Source organism: Coregonus clupeaformis, chromosome 13 (genome assembly GCF_020615455.1).
Source record: "Coregonus clupeaformis isolate EN_2021a chromosome 13, ASM2061545v1, whole genome shotgun sequence".
In the NCBI taxonomy this organism is placed as follows: Eukaryota; Metazoa; Chordata; class Actinopteri; order Salmoniformes; family Salmonidae; genus Coregonus; species Coregonus clupeaformis.
Genome location: NC_059204.1, coordinates 554,630 through 578,938, shown reverse-complemented (window position 1 = coordinate 578,938; position 24,309 = coordinate 554,630). Strand labels below are relative to the sequence as shown.

Here is a 24,309-nt window from a genome sequence, read left to right as displayed (position 1 = left end):
AAGGCACTACAGAGGGTAGTGCGTACGGCCCAGTACATCACTGGGGCCAAGCTTCCTGCCATCCAGGACCTCTATACCAGGCGGTGTCAGAGGAAAGCCCTCAAAATTGTCAAAGACTCCAGCCACCCTAGTCATAGACTGTTCTCTCTGCTAGCGCACGGCAAGCGGTACCGGAGTGCCAAGTCTAGGTCCAAAAGACTTCTCAACAGCTTCTACCCCCAAGCCATAAGACTCCTGAACAGCTAATCATGGCTACCCGGACTATTTGCACTGCCCCCCCCCCCACCCCATCCTTTTACGCTGCTGCTACTCTTTTAATTATTTATGCATAGTCACTTTAACTCTGCCCACATGTACATATTACTTCAACTACCTCAACTAGCCGGTGCCCCCGCACATTGACTCTGCACCGGTACCCCCTTGTATATATAGCCTCCCTACTGTTATTTTATTTTACTTCTGCTCTTTTTTTCTCAACACTTTTTTTGTTGTTGTTTTATTTTTACTTTTTTGTTAAAAATAAATGCACTGTTGGTAAAGGGCTGTAAGTAAGCATTTCACTGTAATGTCTGCACCTGTTGTATTCGGCGCATGTGGCCAATAAAATTTGATTTGATTTGATTTGATTCCTGTGCTTTGGGGTTTAATCTAACCCCTGCACAGAAAGAGCTCTACATGTTTGAAGATGGTGCACCACATGTGTCCCTGGCAAAATCATGAAGAGTTGAGTGGGAGGATACTGGGGTTTGGATAAAGGGCGTGGTCAATGCTGTTGATTGGGAGATGGGTTCAGATTGGTCAACATTCACCCAGCACACTGACATATTGTTACCCCCTCAACTGGGACACAGCAGTTGAGAGGGGTGTGCATGGACTTGATCAGCCCTCCTTTGTCACCAATATCATGCTTTTGAGTGAGGACTTGCCCCTCTTGAGAGGGGTCCCTGATTGCCTATGGACAAGGGATAAGTATGATTTTGGCAGGATGAAGGGGGCTGAGCCCCTTGTAGTCACTCCCAAAGATACCAGGCTCCCTCCAGAGCAAAGTATCCACTCAGTAAAGAGGCTATTGCGGGTATCACACCTGTACATGCCTCACTGTTAGAGCACAGAGCGTTAGTCCTGTGTCCAGAGTCACCTTGCAATACCCCTATCTTTCCAGTAAGAAAAGCCTCAGGGGATTGGTGTTTTGTACAAGGTTTAAGGCCTGTGAATAATGCTGTGTTTGCTCGTGCCCCTGTGGTTCCCAATCCAACTATGTTATGTGATTTATTTTGATGATTGTTTTTGTAAGAGAAATGCACTGCTTGAAAAGCATTTACTGCTGTTAGCGGGTTATAATTGTTTTAGATGTCATTTATTTTGTAGACTGTAGTTTTACAAAATTATAACTAAGCTACTGACTCAAGGAGTTATGACTGATTTCCAACAATACCATTTTTTGTCAACCTGCTAGTTGTAGCAGTGTTGTAACCGCTAACCTTTGCTTTCACAGCACTACCGGTGAAGACATTAGAATTCTACGTTTTAAAGGTTAAATGCTTTTAGCCTTGTGTAGAGAAGGCCTGTGTACACCATTTGAAAAGGTGTTCTTGATGTAACCGATTCCTGGTTTTCAAGTAAGTTGTTACGTGTAGTAAGAATACCTGTCCTTTCGGGAACTTAATTTTAAGTAGTGAGAATTGTGTTGACTGCTCTTTGGAATTGAATTGAAGTGAACCTAATTCAATTTAAAATAGGCCTGGAATTAGTTAACTGATTGATCTAAGAGGATTTGACTGCTGTTAAGAAATGTAGATACTGTTAGAGAACTAAACAAATAAAGAGGGGTACCCCATGAATTAATGTATGGACGCACACAATAACAGAATGATTGTGAATGAATGATTGCATAATGATGAACTGTTTGAACTGTTTAACACATGTTGACACTTACAGGAATGGTGGAAATCCATTTTCTGATTTCACCCATGGCCACAAGATGGCGATGAAGGACAAGATAAAGTGGACTCCTGAGGGTTTGCAGGCAGTTGACAAAATCTGACACAGTTGCTAACCTTTTCTCCTTGTTTAGGTTTGCCGGATCATTCTAAACCATTTAATCTATTGGTGTTTAAAATCCACCTTAAAGGGCACACAAATGACATTTTCTGAAGTTTCTATTGCCAGAGTTTTGGTTGCACACGTAAATTATCCTGATAACAAATGTACTGAAAAACCAGTGTAAACCTGGTACACAAAATGTTTGAAATGTCTTTAAATAATGTCTGAGGTCAGTGATGTTTGACCTGTTGCATACTTAGAAATGCGCCTGTTGTAGACAGAGGTTTGCTCACAAGGTCGGCTCAGTAGGAGTGGAATATTGGCTTAATGCCCAGACGCTCCTGCAGCAAAGCACCCCCACAGCATGATGCTGCCACCCCCGTGCTTCACGGTTGGGATGGTGTTCTTCAGCTTGCAAGCAACCCCCTTTTTCCTCCAAACATAACGATGGTCATTATGGCCAAACAGTTCTATTTTTGTTTCATCAGACCGGAGGACATTTCTCCAAAAAGTACGATCTTTGTCCCCATGTGCAGTTGCAAACCGTAGTCTGGCTTTTTTATGGCGGTTTTGGAACAGTGGCTTCTTCCTTGCTGAGCGGCCTTTCAGGTTATGTCGATATAGGACTCGTTTTACTGTGGATATAGATACTTTTGTACCTGTTTCCTCCAGCATCTTCACAAGGTCCTTTGCTGTTATTCTGGGATTGATTTGCACTTTTCACACCAAAGTACGTTCATCTCTAGGAGACAGAACGCGTCTCCTTCCTGAGCGGTATGACGGTTACGTGGTCCGATGGTGTTTATACTTGCGTACTATTGTTTGTACAGATGAACGTGGTACCTTCAGGCGTTTGGAAATTGCTCCCAAGGATGAACCAGACTTGTGGAGGTCTACAATTGTTTTTCTGAGGTCTTGGATGATTTCTTTTGATTTTCCCATGATGTCAAGCAAAGACGCACTGAGTTTGAAGGTAGGCCTTGAAATACATCCACAGGTTCACCTCCAATTGACTCAAATGATGTCAATTAGCCTATCAGAAGCTTCTAAAGCCATGACATCATTTTCTGGAATTTTCCAAGCTGTTTAAAGGCACAGTCAACTTAGTGTATGTAAACTTCTGACCCACTGGAATTGTGATACAGTGAATTCTAAGTGAAATAATCTGTCTGTAAACAATTGTTGAAAAAATTACTTGTGTCATGCACAAAGTAGATGTCCTAACCGACTTGCCAAAACTATAGTTTCTTAACAAGAAATTTGTGGAGTGGTTGAAAAAATAGTTTTAATGACTCCAACCTAAGTGCATGTAAACTTCCAACTTCAACTGAACATGTCATATGTTACATCTGGAAGGTTTTCTATTATTTATTTTTTTATCTTTACATATGGTGTGAATTTGTCATATTATTTTATAGAAGATTGAATCCATAAGTGCAAAATGTAGGAGAAAAATCACATATTTACCTGATTTGTTTAATATGAATAGTTTATGAACAATTAATAAGCTTAACAATAGTAGAGACATTTCTTAACTACCAATGCTGTGCTTTTCATAAGGATGTTTCCCTCTAGCTCCCTGCAGCTGGTCTGGACGTGTAGTCAAGGACATTGGATAGAAATAAACTTGAGGAACAGATAGACCTGTATTGTTTCAATTTCTCGTTGCTTCTGAGTAACCTGGTCACACGGCATAAGACAAAGAGCCTCAGAGTGACCACAGTTTTTCAGTTCATCCTGTCTTTTACTACCTTCCAAGGGCACAGCTGTGTGGAGATATGAGTAGTAACGGAACTAACGTTATAACTTGTTTGTGTGCTATGACCTGATTCACAAAGCCACAAGAAGAAAACAAGGTAGCTCCTGATCTGCCGGGGAGGGGTAGAACCAGCCATGACTAAGCATTTGTTGGTCCACTATATAAGACGTCAGCATTTCCTGTTCGTTGGGCTCTCACTCTATCCACTTGGTTGTGTGGTATTGCGACCAGCTCCCTTATCGATAAGTTATTTTAATAAAGATTTAATTTAAGTTCAACTCTGACTTGTGTGATAAGTTTGTCTGTCCTTATTTGATAGTATTTAAAATGTCCACCACAAAACCCCGCCCATCTGGCACTCCATGCAGGCTCAATCAAACAACGTTCAAAATATTTAAAAGAAAATAAATACTATTCGAACCTAGGTAATTCATAGTTGTTATCAGATGCCACTGATGTCAGCTGTTTGAATAACTTTAAAACTTTGAAACTTAACTGATCAAGGTCACTGACACGTTCTCCGCCCTGGTTCCTGTCTTTCAATCATCTATATACTTTGGCTCTCAGCATTCATAGCCAATTTACCAATCATCCTCTCAATTACCACACGCAAATTAGCTATTTGATGAGCTAAATTAGTAAATTAATAGTTTCCAACTTTTCCATGTCGCTAGAGGTTTTAAAGCATCAAACTGTCACTGTGGCATATTAAAGGTGCCCACCAGAGGGCAAAGCCACGCCTATTTTGACGTAATTCCTGTAATTGCTTGTTTAGGTTCCACCTCCCAAGAATGACACAGGCTACTTATATATACAGTACCAGTCAAAGGTTTGGACACACCTACTAATTCAAGGGGTTCTTTATTTTAACTATTTTCTACATTGTAAAATAATAGTGAAGACATCAAAACTATGAAATAACACATATGGAATCATGTAGTAACCCAAAAAGTGTTAAACAAATCAAAATATATTTTAGATTTATCAAACTAGCCACCCTTTGCCTTGATGACAGCGTTGCACACTCTTGGCATTCTCTCAACCAGATTCACCTGGAATGCATTTCAATTAACAGATGTGCCATGTTAAAAGTAATTTGTGGAATTTCTTTACTTCTTAATGTGTTTTCCATAATCACAAATATTGTTGTAAAGGAAATCACACTATAAACTATCACCCTCATGCTCTTAAGTAAATCATGAATGTTATGGATACATTAGAACTAGTGGATATATGGACACTTAAATATCCTGACTTAGTGAAATATACATGGCGGAGACTCAATCAAGCTAGTCGTCTTGACTTCTTTTTTATGTCATTCCCGTTGGCACCAAAAGTTTAAAAAGTGTTGATAGGGTACAGAATGCGGTCGGACCATCATATAAGTGGCATATACATTACTCTTACTGAATTTCCACGTGGGCAAGGATCTTGGAAATTTCATCAAAGCTTATTGGATGATAACTTGTTTTTAACTAGGACAAAGGAATTTATAACTGAATTTGTCCGACATAACATAGGTACAGCAAATCCCCTTATTGTATGGGACACCTTTAAATGTGCCTTTAGAGGCCATGCAATTCAGTACTCATCTCGAAAACAAAAGCAATTTAGGTCAAGAGTCCATACTAACAAAGGAAATGGAAGGTCTAACAGAACAGATAGATAGCAATAAAAACTGTAACATAGAGGCTCTGAATAAATTACAGAAAAAAACTAAAAGAAATGGATGGAACTTAATCAAGAAAGATCAAGTGTAATATATTATAAAAATAAAGCAAACTGGATGGAATATTGGGAAAAATGCACCAAATTATTTTTTTATTTTCAACATAGAAATGCTACCAAAAAGAATTTACTGAAACTGGTTACAAATGACGGAGTCACTCATTATTCACCAAATGAGGAAGCAAAGTACTTAAAGCATATATTTTCCGTATATACACTGCTCAAAAAAATAAAGGGAACACTAAAATAACACATCCTAGATCTGAATGAATGAAATAATCTTATTAAATACTTTTTTCTTTACATAGTTGAATGTGCTGACAACAAAATCACACAAAAATGATCAATGGAAATCAAATTTATCAACCCATGGAGGTCTGGATTTGGAGTCACCCTCAAAATTAAAATGGAAAACCACACTACAGGCTGATCCAACTTTGATGTAATGACCTTAAAACAAGTCAAAATGAGGCTCAGTAGTGTGTGGCCTCCATGTGCCTGTATGACCTCCCTACAACGCCTGGGCATGCTCCTGATGAGGTGGCGAATGGTCTCCTGAGGGATCTCCTCCCAGACCTGGACTAAAGCATCCGCCAACTCCTGGACAGTCTGTGGTGCAACGTGGCGTTGGTGGATGGAGCGAGATAGGATGTCCCAGATGTGCTCAAGTGGATTCAGGTCTGGGGAACGGGCAGGCCAGTCCATAGCAACAATGCCTTCCTCTTGCAGGAACTGCTGACACACTCCAGCCACATGAGGTCTAGCATTGTCTTGCATTAGGAGGAACCCAGGGCCAACCGCACCAGCATATGGTCTCACAAGGGGTCTGAGGATCTCATCTCGGTACCTAATGGCAGTCAGGCTACCTCTGGCAAGCACATGGAGGGCTGTGCGGCCCCCCAAAGAAATGCCACCCCACACCATGACTGACCCACCGCCAAACCGGTCATGCTGGAGGATGTTGCAGGCAGCAGAACGTTCTCCACGGCATCTCCAGACTCTGTCACGTGTGCTCAGTGTGAACCTGCTTTCATCTGTGAAGAGCACAGGGCGCCAGTGGCGAATTTGCCAATCTTGGTGTGCTCTGGCAAATGCCAAACGTCCTGCACGGTGTTGGGCTGTAAGCACAACCCCCACCTGTGGACGTCGGGCCCTCATACCACCCTCATGGAGTCTGTTTCTGACCATTTGAGCAGACACATGCACATTTGTGGCCTGCTGGAGGTCATTTTGCAGGGCTCTGGCAGTGCTCCTCCTGCTCCTCCTTGCACAAAGGCGGAGGTAGCAGTCCTGCTGCTGGGTTGTTGCCCTCCTACGGCCTCCTCCACGTCTCCTGATGTACTGGCCTGTCTCCTGGTAGCGCCTCCATGCTCTGGACACTACGCTGACAGACACAGCAAACCTTCTTGCCACAGCTCGCATTGATGTGCCATCCTGGATGAGCTGCACTACCTGAGCCACTTGTGTGGGTTGTAGACTCTGTCTCATGCTACCACTAGAGTGAAAGCACCGCCAGCATTCAAAAGTGACCAAAACATCAGCCAGGAAGCATAGGAACTGAGAAGTGGTCTGTGGTCACCACCTGCAAAACCAGTCCTTTATTGGGGGTGTCTTGCTAATTGCCTATAATTTCCACCTGTTGTCTATTCCATTTGCACAACAGCATGTGAAAAGCAGAACTTAATATTTGGTACATAAACCTTTGTTTGCAATTACAGAGATCATACGTTTCCTGAAGGTCTTGACCAGGTTTGCACACACTGCTTTTGGCCCACAGATTTTGGCCCACTCCTCCATACAGACCTTCTCCAGATCCTTCAGGTTTCGGGGCTGTCGCTGGGCAATACGGACTTTCAGCTCCCTCCAAAGATTTTCTATTGGGTTCAGGTCTGGAGACTGGCTAGGCCACTCCAGGACCTTGAGATTCTTCTTACGGAGCCACTCCTTAGTTGCCCTGGCTGTGTGTTTCGGGTCGTTGTCATGCTGGAAGACCCAGCCACGACCCATCTTCAATGCTCTTACTGAGGGAAGGAGGTTGTTGGCCAAGATCTCGCGATACATGGCCCCATCCATCCTCCCCTCAATAGGGTGCAGTCGTCCTGTCCCCTTTGCAGAAAAGCATCCCCAAAGAATGATGTTTCCACCTCCACGCTTCACGTTGGGATGGTGTTCTTGGGGTTGTACTCATCCTTCTTCTTCCTCCAAACACGGCAAGTGGAGTTTAGACCAAAAAGCTCTATTTTTGTCTCATCAGACCACATGACCTTCTCCCATTCCTCCTCTGGATCATCCAGATGGTCATTGGCAAACTGCAGACGGGCCTGGACATGCGCTGGCTTGAGCAGGGGGACCTTGCGTGCGCTGCAGGATTTTAATCCATGACGGCGTAGTATGTTACTAATGGTTTTCTTTGAGACTGTGGTCCCAGCTCTCTTCAGGTCATTGACCAGGTCCTGCCGTGTAGTTCTGGGCTGATCCCTCACCTTCCTCCTGATCATTGATGCCCCACGAGGTGAGATCTTGCATGGAGCCCCAGACCGAGGGTGAATTACCGTCATCTTAAACTTCTTCCATTTTCGAATAATTGCGCCAACAGTTGTTGCCTTCTCACCAAGCTGCTTGCGTATTGTCCTGTAGCCCATCCCAGCCTTGTGCAGGTCTACAATGTTATCCCTGATGTCCTTACACAGCTCTCTGGTCTTGGCCATTGTGGAGAGGTTGGAGTCTGTTTGATTGAGTGTGTGGACAGGTGTCTTTTATACAGGTAACAAGATCAAACAGATGGAGTTAATACAGGTAATGAGTGGAGAACAGGAGGGCTTCTTAAAGAAAAACTAACAGGTCTGTGAGAACCGGAATTCTTACTGGTTGGTAGGTGATCAAATACTTATGTCATGCAATAAAATGCAAATTCATTACTTAAAAATCATAAAATGAGATTTTCTGGATTTTTGTTTTAGATTCCGTCTCTCACAGTTGAAGTGTACCTATGATAAAAATGACAGACCTCTACATGCTTTGTAAGTAGGAAAACCTGCAAAATTGGCAGTGTATCAAATACTTGTTCTCCCCACTGTATGTACAGTGATGGAAAAAAGTATTTGATCCCCTGCTGATTTTGTATGTTTGCCCACTGACAAAGACATGATCAGTCTATAATGTTTATGGTAGGTTTATTTGAACAGTGAGAGACAGAATAACAACAAAAAAATCCAGAAAAACACATGTCAAAAATGTTATAAATTGATTTGCATTTTAAATGAGGGAAATAAGTATTTGACCCCCTCTCAATCAGAAAGATTTCTGGCTCCCAGGTGTCTTTTTTACAGGTAACAAGCTGAGATTAGGAGCACACTCTTAAAGGGAGTGCTCCTAATCTCAGCTTGTTACCTGTATAAAAGACATCTGTCCACAGAAGCAATCAATCAATCAGATTCCAAATGCTCCACCATGGCCAAGACCAAAGAGCTCTCCAAGGATGTCAGGGACAAGATTGTAAACCTACACAAGGCTGGAATGGGCTACAAGACCATCGCCAAGCAGCTTGGTGAGAAGGTGACAACAATTGGTGCGATTATTCGCAAATGGAAGATACACAAAATAACTGTCAATCTCCCTCGGCCTGGGGCTCCATGCAAGATCTCACCTCGTGGAGTTGCAATGATCATGAGAACGGTGAGGAATCAGCCCAGAACTACACGGGAGGATCTTGTCAATGATCTCAAGGCAGCTGGGACCATAGTCACCAAGAAAACAATTGGTAACACACTATGCCGTGAAGGACTGAAATCCTGCAGCGCCCGCAAGGTCCCCCTGCTCAAGAAAGCACATATACAGGCCCGTCTGAAGTTTGCCAATGAACATCTGAATGATTCAGAGGAGAACTGGGTGAAAGTGTTGAGCTCTGACTACCAGGGTTGAAATTGAGCTCTTTGGCATCAACTCAACTCGCCGTGTTTGGAGGAGGAGGAATGCTGCCTATGACCCCAATAACACCATCCCCACCGTCAAACATGGAGGTGGAAACATTATGCTTTGGGGGTGGTTTTCTGCTAAGGGGACAGGACAACTTCACTGCATCAAAGGGACGATGGACGGGGCCATGTACCGTCAAATCTTGGGTGAGAACCTCCTTCCCTCAGCCAGGGCATTGAAAATGGGTCGTGGATGGGTATTCCAGCATGACAATGAACCAAAATACACGGCCAAGGCAACAAAGTAGTGGCTCAAGAAGAAGCACATTAAGGTCCTGGAGTGGCCTAGCCAGTCTCCAGCCCTTAATCCCATAGAAAATCTGTGGAGGGAGCTGAAGGTTTGAGTTGCCAAACGTCAGCCTCGAAACCTTAATGACTTGGAGAAGAGGAGTGGGACAAAATCCCTCCTGAGATGTGTGCAAACCTGGTAGCCAACTACAAGAAACGTCTGACCTATGTGGTCCTCTGTAGCTCAATTGGTAGAGCATGGCGCTTGTAACGCCAGGGTAGTGGGTTCGATCCCCGGGACCACCCATACGCTTTGGATAAAAGCGTCTGCTAAATGGCATATTATATTATTATATTATATATGTGATTGCCAACAAGGGTCGAATACTTATTTCCCTAATTAAAATGCAAATGAATTCATAACATTTTTGACATGCATTTTTCTGGATTTTTTTGTTGTTATTCTGTCTCGCACTGTTCAAATAAACCTACCATTAAAATTATAGACTGATCATGTCTTTGTCAGTGGGCAAACGTACAAAATCAGCAGGGGATAAAATACTTTTTTCCCTCACTGTATGTATGTGTATATATATATATATATATATTGCGAGAAAAAAAAAACATCAATTACATTGATGGAAGTTACAATCTATCTGCAATATTAAAGCTGATCTACACCCTAAAAATAAATAAAAATACAGCTGTTTGAAGCTGGTGTACAGAACTGAAAGTAGAAGACGCAAAAACAAAACTTAAGAATGGGAAGCATAGAAAATGTATTTTATTTTACCTTTATTTAACTAGGCAAGTCAGTTAAGAACAAATTCTTATTTACAATGACGACCTACACCGGCCAAACCCGGACGACGCCGGGCCAATTGTGCGCCGCCCTATTGGACTCGCAATCACGGCCGGTTGTGATACAGCCTAGAATCGAACCAGGGGGTCTGTAGTGACGCCTCAAGCACTGAGATGCAGTGCCTTAGACCACTGCGCCAATCGTGCACATAGAACAGATGTACCACTTCTTAGACATGCTTTCAAGTAGAATTATATATCTATAACTCACATCTCTATGTAAATTTGGTCGGGTCGCCCAAAAAGTTACATATTGCCACTTTAAATGTACAATCAAGGCTCTCCTTAGGCATTTCTGACTAGGTGGTGCTGATGTAGGCCTAAGGGTGAGTAGGAGAGAGGTCTGGAAGTTGTGAAGTTGGAGAAGGAAATTGGAGCATTTTGCTATAAAAAATAAAATAAAACTTTAACTGCCATTTCCTGAACCCTAGAGTCTTAAATGATATTAAACAATGTAGCCAACACAGTAGTCTAGTGTGTGATCCTAAATTAAATTGAGGTGGTCTCAATGATACTTTCAAATTTTTGGGGGTTAAATTTAGGGGAGATTATCATTCTAATTCATAGGTGTCTTAATGTGGAAACTCTAGTGGAAATGTAAACTGGCTTTTTAATTTGTAGCTAACTACCTGTTTTGTAAAAGACGCCTTAGCTAAGGAGCTATCTAAGAAATAATATTGGTTATGTGCTTGACTAACGCATACAATTTTGGAAAATGTATTTGGCAAACAGTCCATTCTCCATATTCCCTACCCTTTTCCCTCACACATCAGTGGTATCAACAGACAAAGTGGAGAGCTGCCATCCAGCTGCAGGGACGAAAATAGTACTACGACTATGGGGGGCTGGGAGGGCTGGAGATTTTTTCTCCTCGTCTGAGTCCTATGATTGGTTCAGCTCCAACTTCAGAGTAAAAAACCACAATGTGCCTACTAGAAGCTTATTTTTGCATATTTTAGGGTCGTTTTTTGTACCAGCATACTTTGACCTGAAATTGCGTGTATGGTACACAAAATACGTGCAGGTTGGCAGGTAGGGATAGAGAAGAGAGAGGAGAAAGAGAGAGATCCTCCTTACCCCTCTATAGGGTGCAGTGCGATGGCTCGGGGTTTCTCCATTCTCTGCCATAGGAGGACCTTGCGGTGGGTTCCATCCAGATTGGCCACCTCAATACGGGACGTCCCTGAGTCAGTCCAGTATAGCTTGTCATGGATCCAGTCTATAGCCAGACCACCTAGAGGGAGAGAGCAGGGTCATGTTCATTAGGCACCAAACGGAGGAAAACGGACTGAAACAGGGAGGGACTGTCTTGACTTAATTAAAAACAGTCTTTTGTTTTCCATTGCAAAAGTTTTAAAACATGTTATGTTGCATGCCCTAATAAACACAACCCTGGTAGTCAACAGATGGTAATATTAAAATGTGGCAAAAGAATCAGCGCTGTTGAGCCATCTAGTTTTTATCTAGGGGTTATGGTTTGGGGCAAACTTTGGGTAAAAGTGTAGAAGCTAAAATCACATTTGGGATTAAAGGGCGGCAGGTAGCCTAGCGGTTAGAGCGTTGGGCCAGTAACCGAAAGATTGCTAGTTCGAATTCCTGAGCCGACTAGGTGAAATATCTGTTGATCTGCCCTTGAGCAAGGCACTTAACCCTAATTGCTCCAGGGTTGCTGTCATTAATGGCTGATCCCTGGCCGTGACCCCACTCTCTGAGGGTGTCTCAGAGTGGGATATGCAAAAAAACACATTTCCATTTCACACCACACACTTGTACAGGTTACACAGAACAAATATAAGCCCCCCTATTTGACCTTTTTGGATTAGAAAATGCCATCCATTTGTCTTCTTCAGCAAGGCCAGATTGTGTTGACTCGTAATTTGTCCTAAACCTTGCATTATGACTGTTGCAGTGCTGTACATACTATGTTGAAACATGTTCTGACCATAGTAAAACCATGTGTGGTCGTAGTTATAACTGGGCTTTCCTTTAAATAATTTTGTGTGTTCAGAATGTAGCATGACCATCTGTGATCGTATCCATGGTGGTGGAAAACCACCTGCTATGCATTCTACCGTGTGTGTTTTGACCAGAGTTAGACCATAAACGGTCATGTTCATACCTGGACTCTCTAAGCCAGTGGAAACCACTTCCTCCACGTTGCTCCCGTTCAGGTTGGCCTTCATGATGCGGTCGAGCGTGACGTCGGACCAGAAGACCAGCTCCTGGTTGTGGTGGAAGTCCAGAGCGATAGCGTTTTCCAGGTTGTTCAGCAGCAGAGTGTACTCTGACCGGTGGGGCAACACCTGGCGGATGTCTATACGGTTAGCGAACAGCAGCACTGGCTCAGGACCTAATGGGGGGGTACAGAGTAGGGTAAAGAGAGGAGGGTATAGAGAGGAGGGAGGGAAAGGAGAGAGGGAGGGTAGTGAGAAGCAAAATGAGGAGAGCAATAGAAAGAGGGAGAGAGGGGAGAGGGTGTGGAGTGCAAGGGAGAGAGGAAGAAAAACTCAGCTCTTGCAGGAAACTCCAGCTATCACTTTCAATAAGACCCAACATTAATATTAGTCAGTCAGTCAAGTACACCCCCTGGCCACTGGAACCCAAGCAGAGATGCTCGACCGGGGTTCACCAGTGATACACACCAGATTTGTGGGGTGCTGTATTGGCAATGTAGTGGACCCTAGCTTCATATCTAAATATAGTACAGACCAGGCCTGCGTTTCAAATGGCACCCTATTGCTTTATAGTGAACTACTTTAGTACAGTAGTGCACTATAGGATATAAGGTGCCATTTGGGATGCACCCAAGCACTCGCTTTTCTGACCTTAAACTATGAGCTAACCTCAGCCACAGTCCAACTCCCCCAAGCTTAGCAAGGGATATGGTTACAATTAAATGCAGATGAAACTTGTTTATATGTTTTAAACACAACTATGATGCATATGGGTCACCCACTACCCAGGGCAGAGTAAGGGAAATGGTTTGAATTCCATGCAGGCAAAACATGTTTAAGAAACACAAAACCCTGATGCATTTCAGGTAAACAACTTCCCCAGGCGCTCGCAATCCCTCCAAATGTTGAAGCCAAAGGTCTTAAATTGAAAGGTTGTGAGTGGACTCACCCAGCGCCTTGCAGCTGCGCTTGTCAGGCCTCAGCTCGTAGCCCTGCACACACCAGCACTGGAACCCCCCCTCTGTGTTGGTACAACCCTGGCTGCAGTAGCCCTCCTCTGCACACTCATCCACATCTGGGAACGGGGGGTGTAAGAGAATATGTGATGAAACTGCAAGTGTAAACACCTAAAATATATACATTTTCAATCAACTCATTATAAAATCAGCAGAGCTCATTTACATAAAAAAATTTCAGTCTCTCATCGCACGCACACGCACACACACACACAGTCTCACCCTGGCAGGCCCTGCCATCCTCCATCAGTCTGTAGCCAGTATGACAGGTACACTGGACCAGACCTCTGGCCATCTGACACTTCTGAGAACAGTCTCCGTTATTCAGGTTACAGTTGCCCTCGCTGGACCGCGGGCCTACACTCAAACACACACACACACTTGTTAGAGAGATATTATGATGTGGAGCCTTACAGAAGTTTCCGCATAAGCCCCCAAACACACACACACACCCTTCCCCTTATACAGTCAGACATAACTCACGGCAGTCCTGGTGAGGGTGTTCGTCCGTCCCATCTCCACAGTCGCTGACCTCATTACAGACCTTCCTCTGGCCAATACAACGGCCGTTCCCACACAGGAACTGGTCTGGAGCACATGGAGGGGTGTCTGGTGGGGAGATAGATGGAGAAAGTTACAATGGGCTGGAAAAAAGCTGTGAAGAACAATGGACAACATCTGAAAACTCTGTTTCAAATGGCACCCCTTGGGTCCTGGTCAAAAGTAGTGCACTATATAGGGAATAGGGTACCATTTGGGACTTAGCCTCTGACTTTTGAAGGATAGACACAAAAGGTCGGTGGGGTAATGGTAACCGTTCTTTAGATTGACTGGATCTAGACTCCACCCTGGGTGGGGTGATCATCCAATATGCTTTCCCTCTGACAGTTTCCTCTCCCATGATGCTTTTCAGCATGGAGAGCTGTCCTGCAACTGTTGTCATGGATACTGAATTATAGGGTGCATGTCTGAGGTGTGAGATTTAGCTCAATGTTTGTTTAGCCCCGCCTATAATAACTAAGTCCCTGGAGCTCTCTTTCCTTCTTTGTATCCTTTTATTTCCTCTGTACTGTCTAGTTTAGATTAATGCCGATCTGCACAAGTGCACACACCCACACACGTACCAGTCTTCTCACAGTCATCTTCATCGCTGCCGTCAGAGCAGTCATCCTCGCCGTCACATCTCCATGACAACCTGACACAGCGTCCCGATGCACAGCGGAACTGATCCGCAGTACACATGGAGGTGGCTGGAGGGAGAGGACAGGTTGGTTACACACACACACACACACACACACACACACACACAATCTACATACATTGCATACACAAACACACAGAAACACACACACAATATGTACACACACACACACACACACACACACACAAGCAGATACTTACTGCAGTTCTTCTCATCTGATTGGTCATCACAGTCAAACTCCCCGTCACACCTCCAGCCAGCGTTGATGCACATCCCACTGCTGCACATGAACTCCACAGAACGACAAGGCTGGTGGGAGGCTGCAGGACACACACACATGCACGCACACACACAACCACTACCGTGAGATAAAATGCAAATGCTTTTGGAACTTCAATCATCCCTGACAGTGTAAAACAATTTATCTGAAGGACCCTGATAATACAAAGATGCTTTTACAGGGACAGAACAGAAAGAAACATGTGGGGCAGGACATGCATGTTTGCAAAAGAATCAAAAATATCTATCCAAGACCAAACGAACACACACAAGGACACACACACTTTTATTCATGATCTAACAATAGAGCCTGTTCATATGAGGCTGAAGGGCTGAGGGTAGAAGATAAGGACAGAGAGCTGAGGAATGAATAAAGCGAGGGTAAAAAAGAGAGGAAGCGTGAGAGAACAAGTGCTGTAGAGTGTCTGCATGCGTCCATGTGCAGTGTTATCAGTTAGACAAGAGAAAGGAACAGCGCCAACAGAACAGAAGAGAGGGAGATAAGAAAGCTGTGTGTGTGATGAGGGGATGATCAAAACACCAGGTGGTGAGAGAGAGAGAGAGAGAGAGAGAGAGAGAGAGAGAGAGAGAGAGAGAGAGAGAGCGCGAGAGAGAGAGAGAGAGAGCAATGGAAAGACATTTTAAATGGACAGTGTTGTCATGTTCAAACCCACTTATCAGCTGGTACCCTGTCGTCCACATTGACACCCATACACACAGAGAACCGTTTCATCTACTCGTGTGTGCCCAACTCTCAGAATACACACACACACAACGAATACACAGACATAACCATACACACACACACACACACCACTAAACACACAGATAATCGTTTGATCTGCTCGTGTGCCCAGATCGCTCTCCATTCTGAACACACACACCATGCCCATCTAAGAGTGTGCCAGTGTTTTTCTATCAAAGCGTCCAGCATACAGTCAATACCAAGACATGCAGTGTGAGGATGGCTAGTCTTATTCCTCTCTGGTATGTCTCCTCTGCCAGCTGTAGTGTAAGGTCTTCTTTTCCTATTTTTTTTTATCTCTGTCCTTTTTCTTTTTCTTTGATGCGTTTTCAACTTTCCCAAAAATTATGAATATCCCCAGGCAAGGGGGCAATTATCAAATCAAGTTGTATTGGTCACATACACATTTTTAGCAGATGTTATTGCGGGTGTAGCAAAATGCTTGTTGAGGGCGGAGAAAGGGATGATAGAGGAGAAGAAGAGAAGAGGTGGGAGGGGGGACGAAGACATGCAACTAACATGACCTTACTGATCAGTCAGTCATGAAGAAAGCCTTATCACCGTTAAAGACAACATCAAAGAAGAGAGGAGTTTGAGAATCGCTGCTCTCTCTCCTCTCATCCTAATCCCTAGTCTGATGCATGCTAACAGAGATCCATTCTCAGGCATTTGTGTGGGCTGCCATGACAGAGAGAATGAGAGAGAGAGAGTGTGTGTATCAGTGAGCGAGAGAGAGAGAAAGAGAGAGTGAGAGAAAGAGAAAGAAAGAGAGAGAAAGAGAGAGAGAGAACGAGAAAGAAAGAGAGAGAAAGAGAGAGAGAGAACGAGAAAGAAAGAGAGAGAACGAGAAAGAAAGAGAAAGAGAGACTGTGGGACAGTGAGAGATAGTACAAAGAGAGACATGAAAGACTGAGATAGAGGTACATTAACAGAAAGAAGGGACATGAAAGCAGTAAGGTCTTAGCAGTAGTCTAACAGGGTACATTCTTTGGAGTGAAGAGGAGAAACATGATAGCCTGTGCTAATCGAAACGCTAGCTAGCTCGCGTGTATATGTGTGTTAGAGAGAAAAAGACGGGAAGTGTTTTCCAACGCACGCAGACATGCACACACGCACGTAACATAGACACACCGCGGAGCAGCAGGCTCTACCACGACAGCTGTCAGCAAGGAGAATGGGACAGGGCATTCCAGGAATCTGTGTTAGGGAACGCTCAGAGAGCCATAATAAGTGAGGGAGACAGATTTCTGCAGTGTAGCCATTTAACATGTCACTGTTCAGTGCTCAAGCTCAATCATAGCTACAATGGTAACAGCTGGACCTGCCATCACCAACTTGTCTCAATTCTGTTTAACCTCAGCCGATCCTATCCTATCCTTATCTCTTTTATTTTATGAACACTTGACTGGAAATTTTGACACACTATTGCTTTCACCTGATAAGGCCTTAAAAAGAAAACAAAGAGTGTCAGTGGCACCTCTCAAATACTGAACTTCACTCCCTCACTCCTGTCCCTCATGATAAAGTTGTAGCCCACCTGCAATCCTACCTGCCCCTAACATACTGACCCCTTTGTTTACATTCCACTTGAGAAATAGGGCGCTCGGCATTCTGGGTAGAATTCCAAGCTGTCGTCTGGCCACAGCAGGTTCTCTCTGTGTGTGTGTGTGTTTGTGTGTCTGTGTTTGTTTGTGTAGCAGAGGAATTTGAGGTACAGTATGTGTTTGCTGCCTGGCGGTGTAGCAGCCTCTGATGAAGCATTTATTGGTGCTGGCGCCTGCAGATGTCAATGATTAGCTACCTGAATCAGACGTGTGTGTGTGTGTACTTACAGCAGTCGGACTCATCAGACCAGTCTCCACAGTCGTCGTCTCCGTCACAGTGGTAAATGTCCAGAATACAGCGTCCGTACGCACACTGGAACTCTTCAACACTACAGGTGGCCGTCATTACATCAGATGCTACAGAGGGAGAGAGAAAGGGAGAAAAAGAGAGAGGGGGGGAGGGTTTGGTGAAGCTGTAATGTCGACACACTGACCCCTTGGCGACAAAGGAAAGGGAAGATAAGGCTCCGAGTGTACACCTGTGCGAGGCCCTTTGAAATCCTGCTGCCAATCCTTTATCCATACCATTGAAATCCCCCTCGCCAGAGAGAGAGAGAGAGAGAGAGAGAGAGAGAGAGAGAGAGAGAGAGAGAGAGAGAGGGGGGGGACACACGTACAGTATGTGTCTCAGGGGGAGTTGGGACATGCAAAAAACTAAAAACATTTCCATTTCATGCATATAAATGATACGAGGCTGTCTGCACTTTTTTAAGGTCCTTGCTACTGAATAGTGTCTGTTCCAGGTGTGTAGGAGTCAAAATAAGAATACTGGAAGAGATGGAGACCCACACACTGTAGAAAAAATGAATAAATCCAAAACTGAGGCTTGAATGCAATTATTAAAACATCATGGTGGCCAAAAAATCTGAAGGCTGAAACGTTTGTGTTTTGTTTTCACCTTTCATTTATGCACTGATGATTTTTTGGACACCTTGATGTTTTAATATACATCTTTATTTTGCATTAAAGCCTCAGTTTTGGATTTATTCCTTTTTAGACAGTGTGCGGGTCTCCATCTCTTTCCAGGACACATGTGTAGAATACACACTTGTACATGTGTGAAACAGGACAAATATAAGCACACACACACACACACACACACACAGGGCAACTCACGGCAGTTTTCCTCATCTGATCCGTCCTTGCAGTCAGTGTCTCCATCACAGTACCAATGTTCAGCAATGCAGCTCCCATCTGTACAGCGAAACTCCTTATCGGAACACTTACGCATGTCTGAGAGAGAGAGAAAGAGGGGAGAAAGAGAGAGAAAGTAAGAGAGAGGATTGAGTTGTGACAAAGACTATGACTTTCTGAATGTATGTGTATACTGTAGGAGTGAATGTGTGGTGTGCATGTGTGTGTTTGTGTGTGTGTGTGTGTGTGTGTAACTCACCACACTGCTCGTCACTGTTATCCCCACAATCATTGTCCCCATCACAGTGCCACAGGCTGCGGATGCAGTAGCCGTTCTGACAATGGAACTCATCCTCTTCACACTCTCTAGGAGCTACAGACAGAGAGAGAGACGGGATGTCAATCAAAGGACAAATCACACAAACAATATCCTATACACCGCTTGTATGATGTAAGTATCTGATATGGGTGCATGCACGCACCGCACTGCTTAGTGACCTTTCTCTTACTTTCATACAGAGAAAAGTAGCTGTCTATTAACCTCCAGTGGACAACCTCCCATCCACACTGATGGTTAACCTCTGGTCTAAAATACACTGTCATATCCAGCACAACAACCCCCCAAAACCTACTTCCTTACAATAATGTATCCGATGTTATTATTAGTTCCACTTACTAGCTCTCTTAGGCCTACAACAATGTCTCTCTCCCGTTCTCTCCTGCGCTGTCCTCCCCCCCATCTCGCCATCTTTCCCTCTCCTTCACTAATACAACATCCTGCCAGTCATTACCACGGCGTTCATTAGCCAATTATAGTCCTGGCTAAAGGAGGACCAGGTAAACAGGTTAATATTGGAGGGAAGTACTGTGATTTCTGCCTGAATGGCCCCAGACCGGAGGTGATATATTATTTAAAGTGTGTTGTGTGTGTGTGTGTGTGTGTCTTGTGTGTGTGGGGGGTTGCTGCCTTAGAAGGTTAACTAATTATGAAATCTACCTCACTTATACCTGGACTGCCAATAAAATGGATACAGAGGCTCAGTCAAAGAAACGTGACGGCAGTTCAGAGTGTAATACAAGTTAAGGAGCAGAGAGACAGAAAAAAGGGACGGGCACAGATATGTTTGAGGATAAAATGTGTATTTTTCATTGAGACTGTACTTCCTACCTCAGTGACTATTGCGACGGAACGTGACCCAAATCTACTACCTCTCATCTCTTTCTCTTGTTTTCTTACACACAGTCTTCACAGCTTTAAGACCCAACCGAGTCATCAGAACAGAAGAGACTAGATTTATTAGTATTTTTATTTAAGAGTACTCTTGCCCCTCTCCTATTCAGATGCAACAGAGTAGGAGAAGGACACGGAATAGAAGCAGAAGACAAAGCTAGCCCCTGGATGAGAGTCTCTAAACGATAACACTATGGCTGAATCTCATTCCAAAAACTAACTTGGCACACTAAGTAGAATTTAATTGAATCTCTCATCTGGCGCTCTCTTTCCTTCCCTCTCATTCCTAACCCAAACAGAGGAAAGTTCAGAAGTCACGTGTCCTTAGGCAGATCATCAGTCAGAAAGCAGGCAGGGGTTAGAGATGAAAGGTCACTGTGATTCATTACCAGGGTCATTATGCATTGAGGTGTGTGTGTGTGTGTGTGTGAAAAAAATTATAAAACAAAATACATTCATTTTTAAACACTTTTAATGTTTCCTGGAGTATTACCTATGCACTTTCAGGGTTTGCCTTCCCTCCTTGCCCCCTGCCTGCCTTGCATCCTCCTCTCATCCCATGAGTTGACATAGAAAAGAGCAGAAGCTCTGAACTTTCCCATCAGTTCTACCTACAGGTTATAGAAAAGAGCTGAAGCTCTGAATAGTATTTGAACCCATATCTGGTGTGTGTGTGATACCACTGTGGATATGTAGTAATGTGTGTTCTGCTGAATGTTTGATAAACAAACAAAAAAATGATATGAACGTAGGACCACACACATCCACACACGCACGCTCACTCTGTCACTCACTTTCACACAAACGTCTCTTTTTCCAGTTTTGTTGTCTGAAACTTTGACAACTTGCTAAGCTCAAGTGGAGCATAACAGATTCTCCCCCGTCTCTCTCCTTTCTCTTCCCCTTCTCTCTTTAAATAATGGAATAAAACAACAGTGGGGGGAAAGAAACTAGGGAGGAGGACAGAAACACAGAGAGAAAAAAGGCCTGAAATAATAAGTAGGCCGAGGAGCGAGGGAGGGGGAAATTTACGGAGCATGAAGATGAAACATTTATGGCTGGCTCACGGAAGACGGACCCCCCATCAGGATGGGATTCTACGTCTGGCTCCTGTAATATGGGTCAGACAGGAGAGAGGGAAGCTGGGAACGAGAGAATCTGAGACAGAGACAGAGATAGAGAAAATCAGAGAAAGAGAATCAGAGACAGAAAGAAAGAAAGATTGAAAGAAAGCCCACCTCCATACAGAGTTATCTGGAAAAAATAAGGAGGGAACGAGAGAATCTGAGAAAGAGAGAGAGAGCTCACCTCCAAAAAAAAGGATGAATGGAGGTACAAGCTGGCAGAGTTAGCTTGGGTCAATTCCATCTCCTTAACATTCAGGAAAATCAATCCATGGAGTTGGAAATGAATCGTACCAGGTTTCTCATTCCGATTTGAGTGGTGATCTCTGAGAAGGACTTAATGGGTGTGGAGGTGTGTGGACTGAAATCTCATTCAACCACAGGGTATCATGGATACCTCTGTTTATTATGACACCTTTTTATAACAGACAGTTGTGAATGTGTGTGTGTGTGTGCACGCGCAAACGTATTAGTCTTTGTCTAGAAGTCACTTTAAGCATTTGAAAATATTTAAATGAATCGAGAACATTATTTTGAAGGCTCCCTCATGAGCCATAGTATAGTTGAAAATAATTTCCGGCATACATATCCACTCACTACACTGGTAACAGGGTATGTAGCAGTATGATCAAGCCAATGGAAATACTCAGCCATCTACATGGATTATATGGGACACTTTCAACCCAGTGAGTCACTCTGGATAAAGCAGTTACCCGTTGGACAGTCTTCATTTAGTCTGACCACTAACTACATCTCAACCCAGAAACAACTCTGACAGCTGGAGTGGATAGGGAAACATCAGTGCCCTGTGTATGTCTGCTTCCCAAATGGCACCCTATTCCATAGGGCTCTGCTCAAAAGTAGTGCACTATATAGGGAATAGGGTGCCATTTGGGATTAAGCATATAAGTACATGTACAGTGGGGAGAACAAGTATTTGATACACTGCCGATTTTGCAGGTTTTACTACTTACAAAGCATGTAGAGGTCTGTAATTTATCATAGGTACACTTCAACTGTGAGAGACTGAATCTAAAACAAAAATCCAGAAAATCACATTGTATGATTTTTAAGTAATTAATTTGCATTTTATTGCATGACATAAGTATTTGATCACCTACCAACCAGTAAGAATTCCGGCTCTGACAGACCTGTTAGTTTTTCTTTAAGAAGCCCTCCTGTTCTCCACTCATTACCTGTAATAACTGCACCTGTTTGAACTCGTTACCTGTATAAAAAAGACACCTGTCCACACACTCAATAAAACAGACTCCAACTCTCCACAATGGCCAAGACCAGAGAGCTGTGTAAGGACATCAGGGAAAAAATGGTAGACCTGCACAAGGCTGGGATGGGCTACAGGACAATAGGCAAGCAGCTTGGTGAGAAGGCAACAACTGTTGGCGCAATTATTAGAAAATTGAAGAAGTTCAAGATGACGGTCAATCACCCTCGGTCTGGGGCTCCATGCAAGATCTCACCTCGTGGGGCATCAATGATCATGAGGAAGGTGAGGGATCAGCCCAGAACTACACGGCAGGACCTAGTCAATGACCTGAAGAGAGCTGGGACCACAGTCTCAAAGAAAACCATTAGTAATACACTACGCCGTCATGGATTAAAATCCTGCAGCGCCAGCAAGGTGCCCCTGCTCAAGCCAGCGCATGTCCAGGCCCGTCTGAAGTTTGCCAATGACAATCTGGATGATCCAGAGGAGGGATGGGAGAAGGTCATGTGGTCTGATGAGACAAAAATATAGCTTTTTGGTCTAAACTCCACTCGCCATGTTGGAGGAAGAAAAAGGATGAGTACAACCCCAAGAACACCATCCCAACCGAGAAGCATTGAGGTGGAAACATCATTCTTTGGGGATGCTTTTCTGCAAAGGGGACAGGACGACTGCACCGTATTGAGGGGAGGATGGATGGGGCCATGTATCACAAGATCTTGGCCAACAACCTCCTTCCCTCAGTAAGAGCATTGAAGATGGGTCGTGGCTGGGTCTTCCAGCATGACAACGACCCGAAACACACAGCCAGGGCAACTAAGGAGTGGCTCCGTAAGAAGCATCTCAAGGTCCTGGAGTGGCCTAGCCAGTCTCCAGACCTGAACCCAATAGAACATCTTTGGAGGGAGCTGAAAGTCCGTATTGCCCAGCGACAGCCCCGAAACCTGAAGGATCTGGAGAAGGTCAGTATGGAGGAGTGGGCCAAAATCCCTGCTGCAGTGTGTGCAAACCTGGTCAAGACCTACAGGAAACTTATGATCTCTGTAATTGCAAACAAAGGTTTCTGTACCAAATATTAAGTTCTGCTTTTCTGATGTATCAAATGCTTATGTCATGCAATAAAATGCAAATTAATTACTTAAAAATCATACAATGTGATTTTCTGGATTTTTGTTTTAGATTCCGTCTCTCACAGTTGAAGTGTACCTATGATAAAAATTACAGACCTCTACATGCTTTGTAAGTAGGAAAGCCTGCAAAGTCGGCAATGTATCAAATACTTGTTCTCCCCACTGTAAGTATAAATATGCACCAACTCCTGACGTGTATAAGTACATGGCGATATAAACATGAGTGTATAAATACACACACTCCTCACTCACACCCTCCCACTCTCTCTATGACCATCTACTGCTGCCAGCCAGCTGAAGCCTATTTCAGTTTATTTCCCAGGCACGTGCATGCATGCACACACATGCATACACACACACACACACACACACACAATAAGTGTTCCCCCTGGCAACAGGAGGAAGTGTTTGCACGGTAAGGTAAAAGGTCATCCTCAGAGTCAGGTGTGATTGCCATGGGAGCAGTGACCTCCCATTAGGGTGTGGTCACGTGTTGCCAGTGGACAGCAGGAGAGTAGGGGTCTCCTTTACAACTCACTCATGATGACTGCTCCTTTCCTGTGTACACACACACACACCCCACTGGACGAAAAGGGTCCATATCAGGGGATATCTTTAAATTACATGTTTTTGATATTCTAGAGCATACAGACCATTTCCAATGCATATTTTCTTATTTTTTAGATTTGCACCATATCCTGACAAATTCTGAATCAAGATGTGTCTTGTAGACATACAGTGGGGAAAAAATGTATTTAGTCAGCCACCAATTGTGCAAGTTCTCCCACTTAAAAAGACGAGAGAGGCCTGTAATTTTCATCATAGGTACACGTCAATTATGACAGACAAA

The 24,309-nt window shown here is 43.8% G+C and overlaps 1 protein-coding gene across 4 annotated transcripts in view; it reads right to left on the bottom strand.

Moving 5' to 3' along the window:
* The window catches only part of LOC121582249 (low-density lipoprotein receptor-related protein 4-like), a 218,584-nt gene that overhangs the window by 58,140 nt on the left and 136,135 nt on the right, over window positions 1-24,309 (bottom strand). For all 4 annotated transcript variants that reach the window (XM_045224115.1, XM_045224116.1, XM_045224117.1 and 1 more), the window contains exons 4-13: window positions 19,006-19,119; window positions 18,729-18,845; window positions 17,841-17,969; window positions 15,185-15,304; window positions 14,908-15,033; window positions 14,267-14,392; window positions 14,006-14,140; window positions 13,717-13,842; window positions 12,713-12,943; window positions 11,671-11,827 (exon numbers count right to left, since the gene is read on the bottom strand). In XM_045224115.1, the coding sequence (XP_045080050.1) occupies window positions 11,671-11,827; window positions 12,713-12,943; window positions 13,717-13,842; window positions 14,006-14,140; window positions 14,267-14,392; window positions 14,908-15,033; window positions 15,185-15,304; window positions 17,841-17,969; window positions 18,729-18,845; window positions 19,006-19,119 (1,381 nt within the window). The remainder of the gene's footprint in view (window positions 1-11,670; window positions 11,828-12,712; window positions 12,944-13,716; window positions 13,843-14,005; window positions 14,141-14,266; window positions 14,393-14,907; window positions 15,034-15,184; window positions 15,305-17,840; window positions 17,970-18,728; window positions 18,846-19,005; window positions 19,120-24,309) is intronic.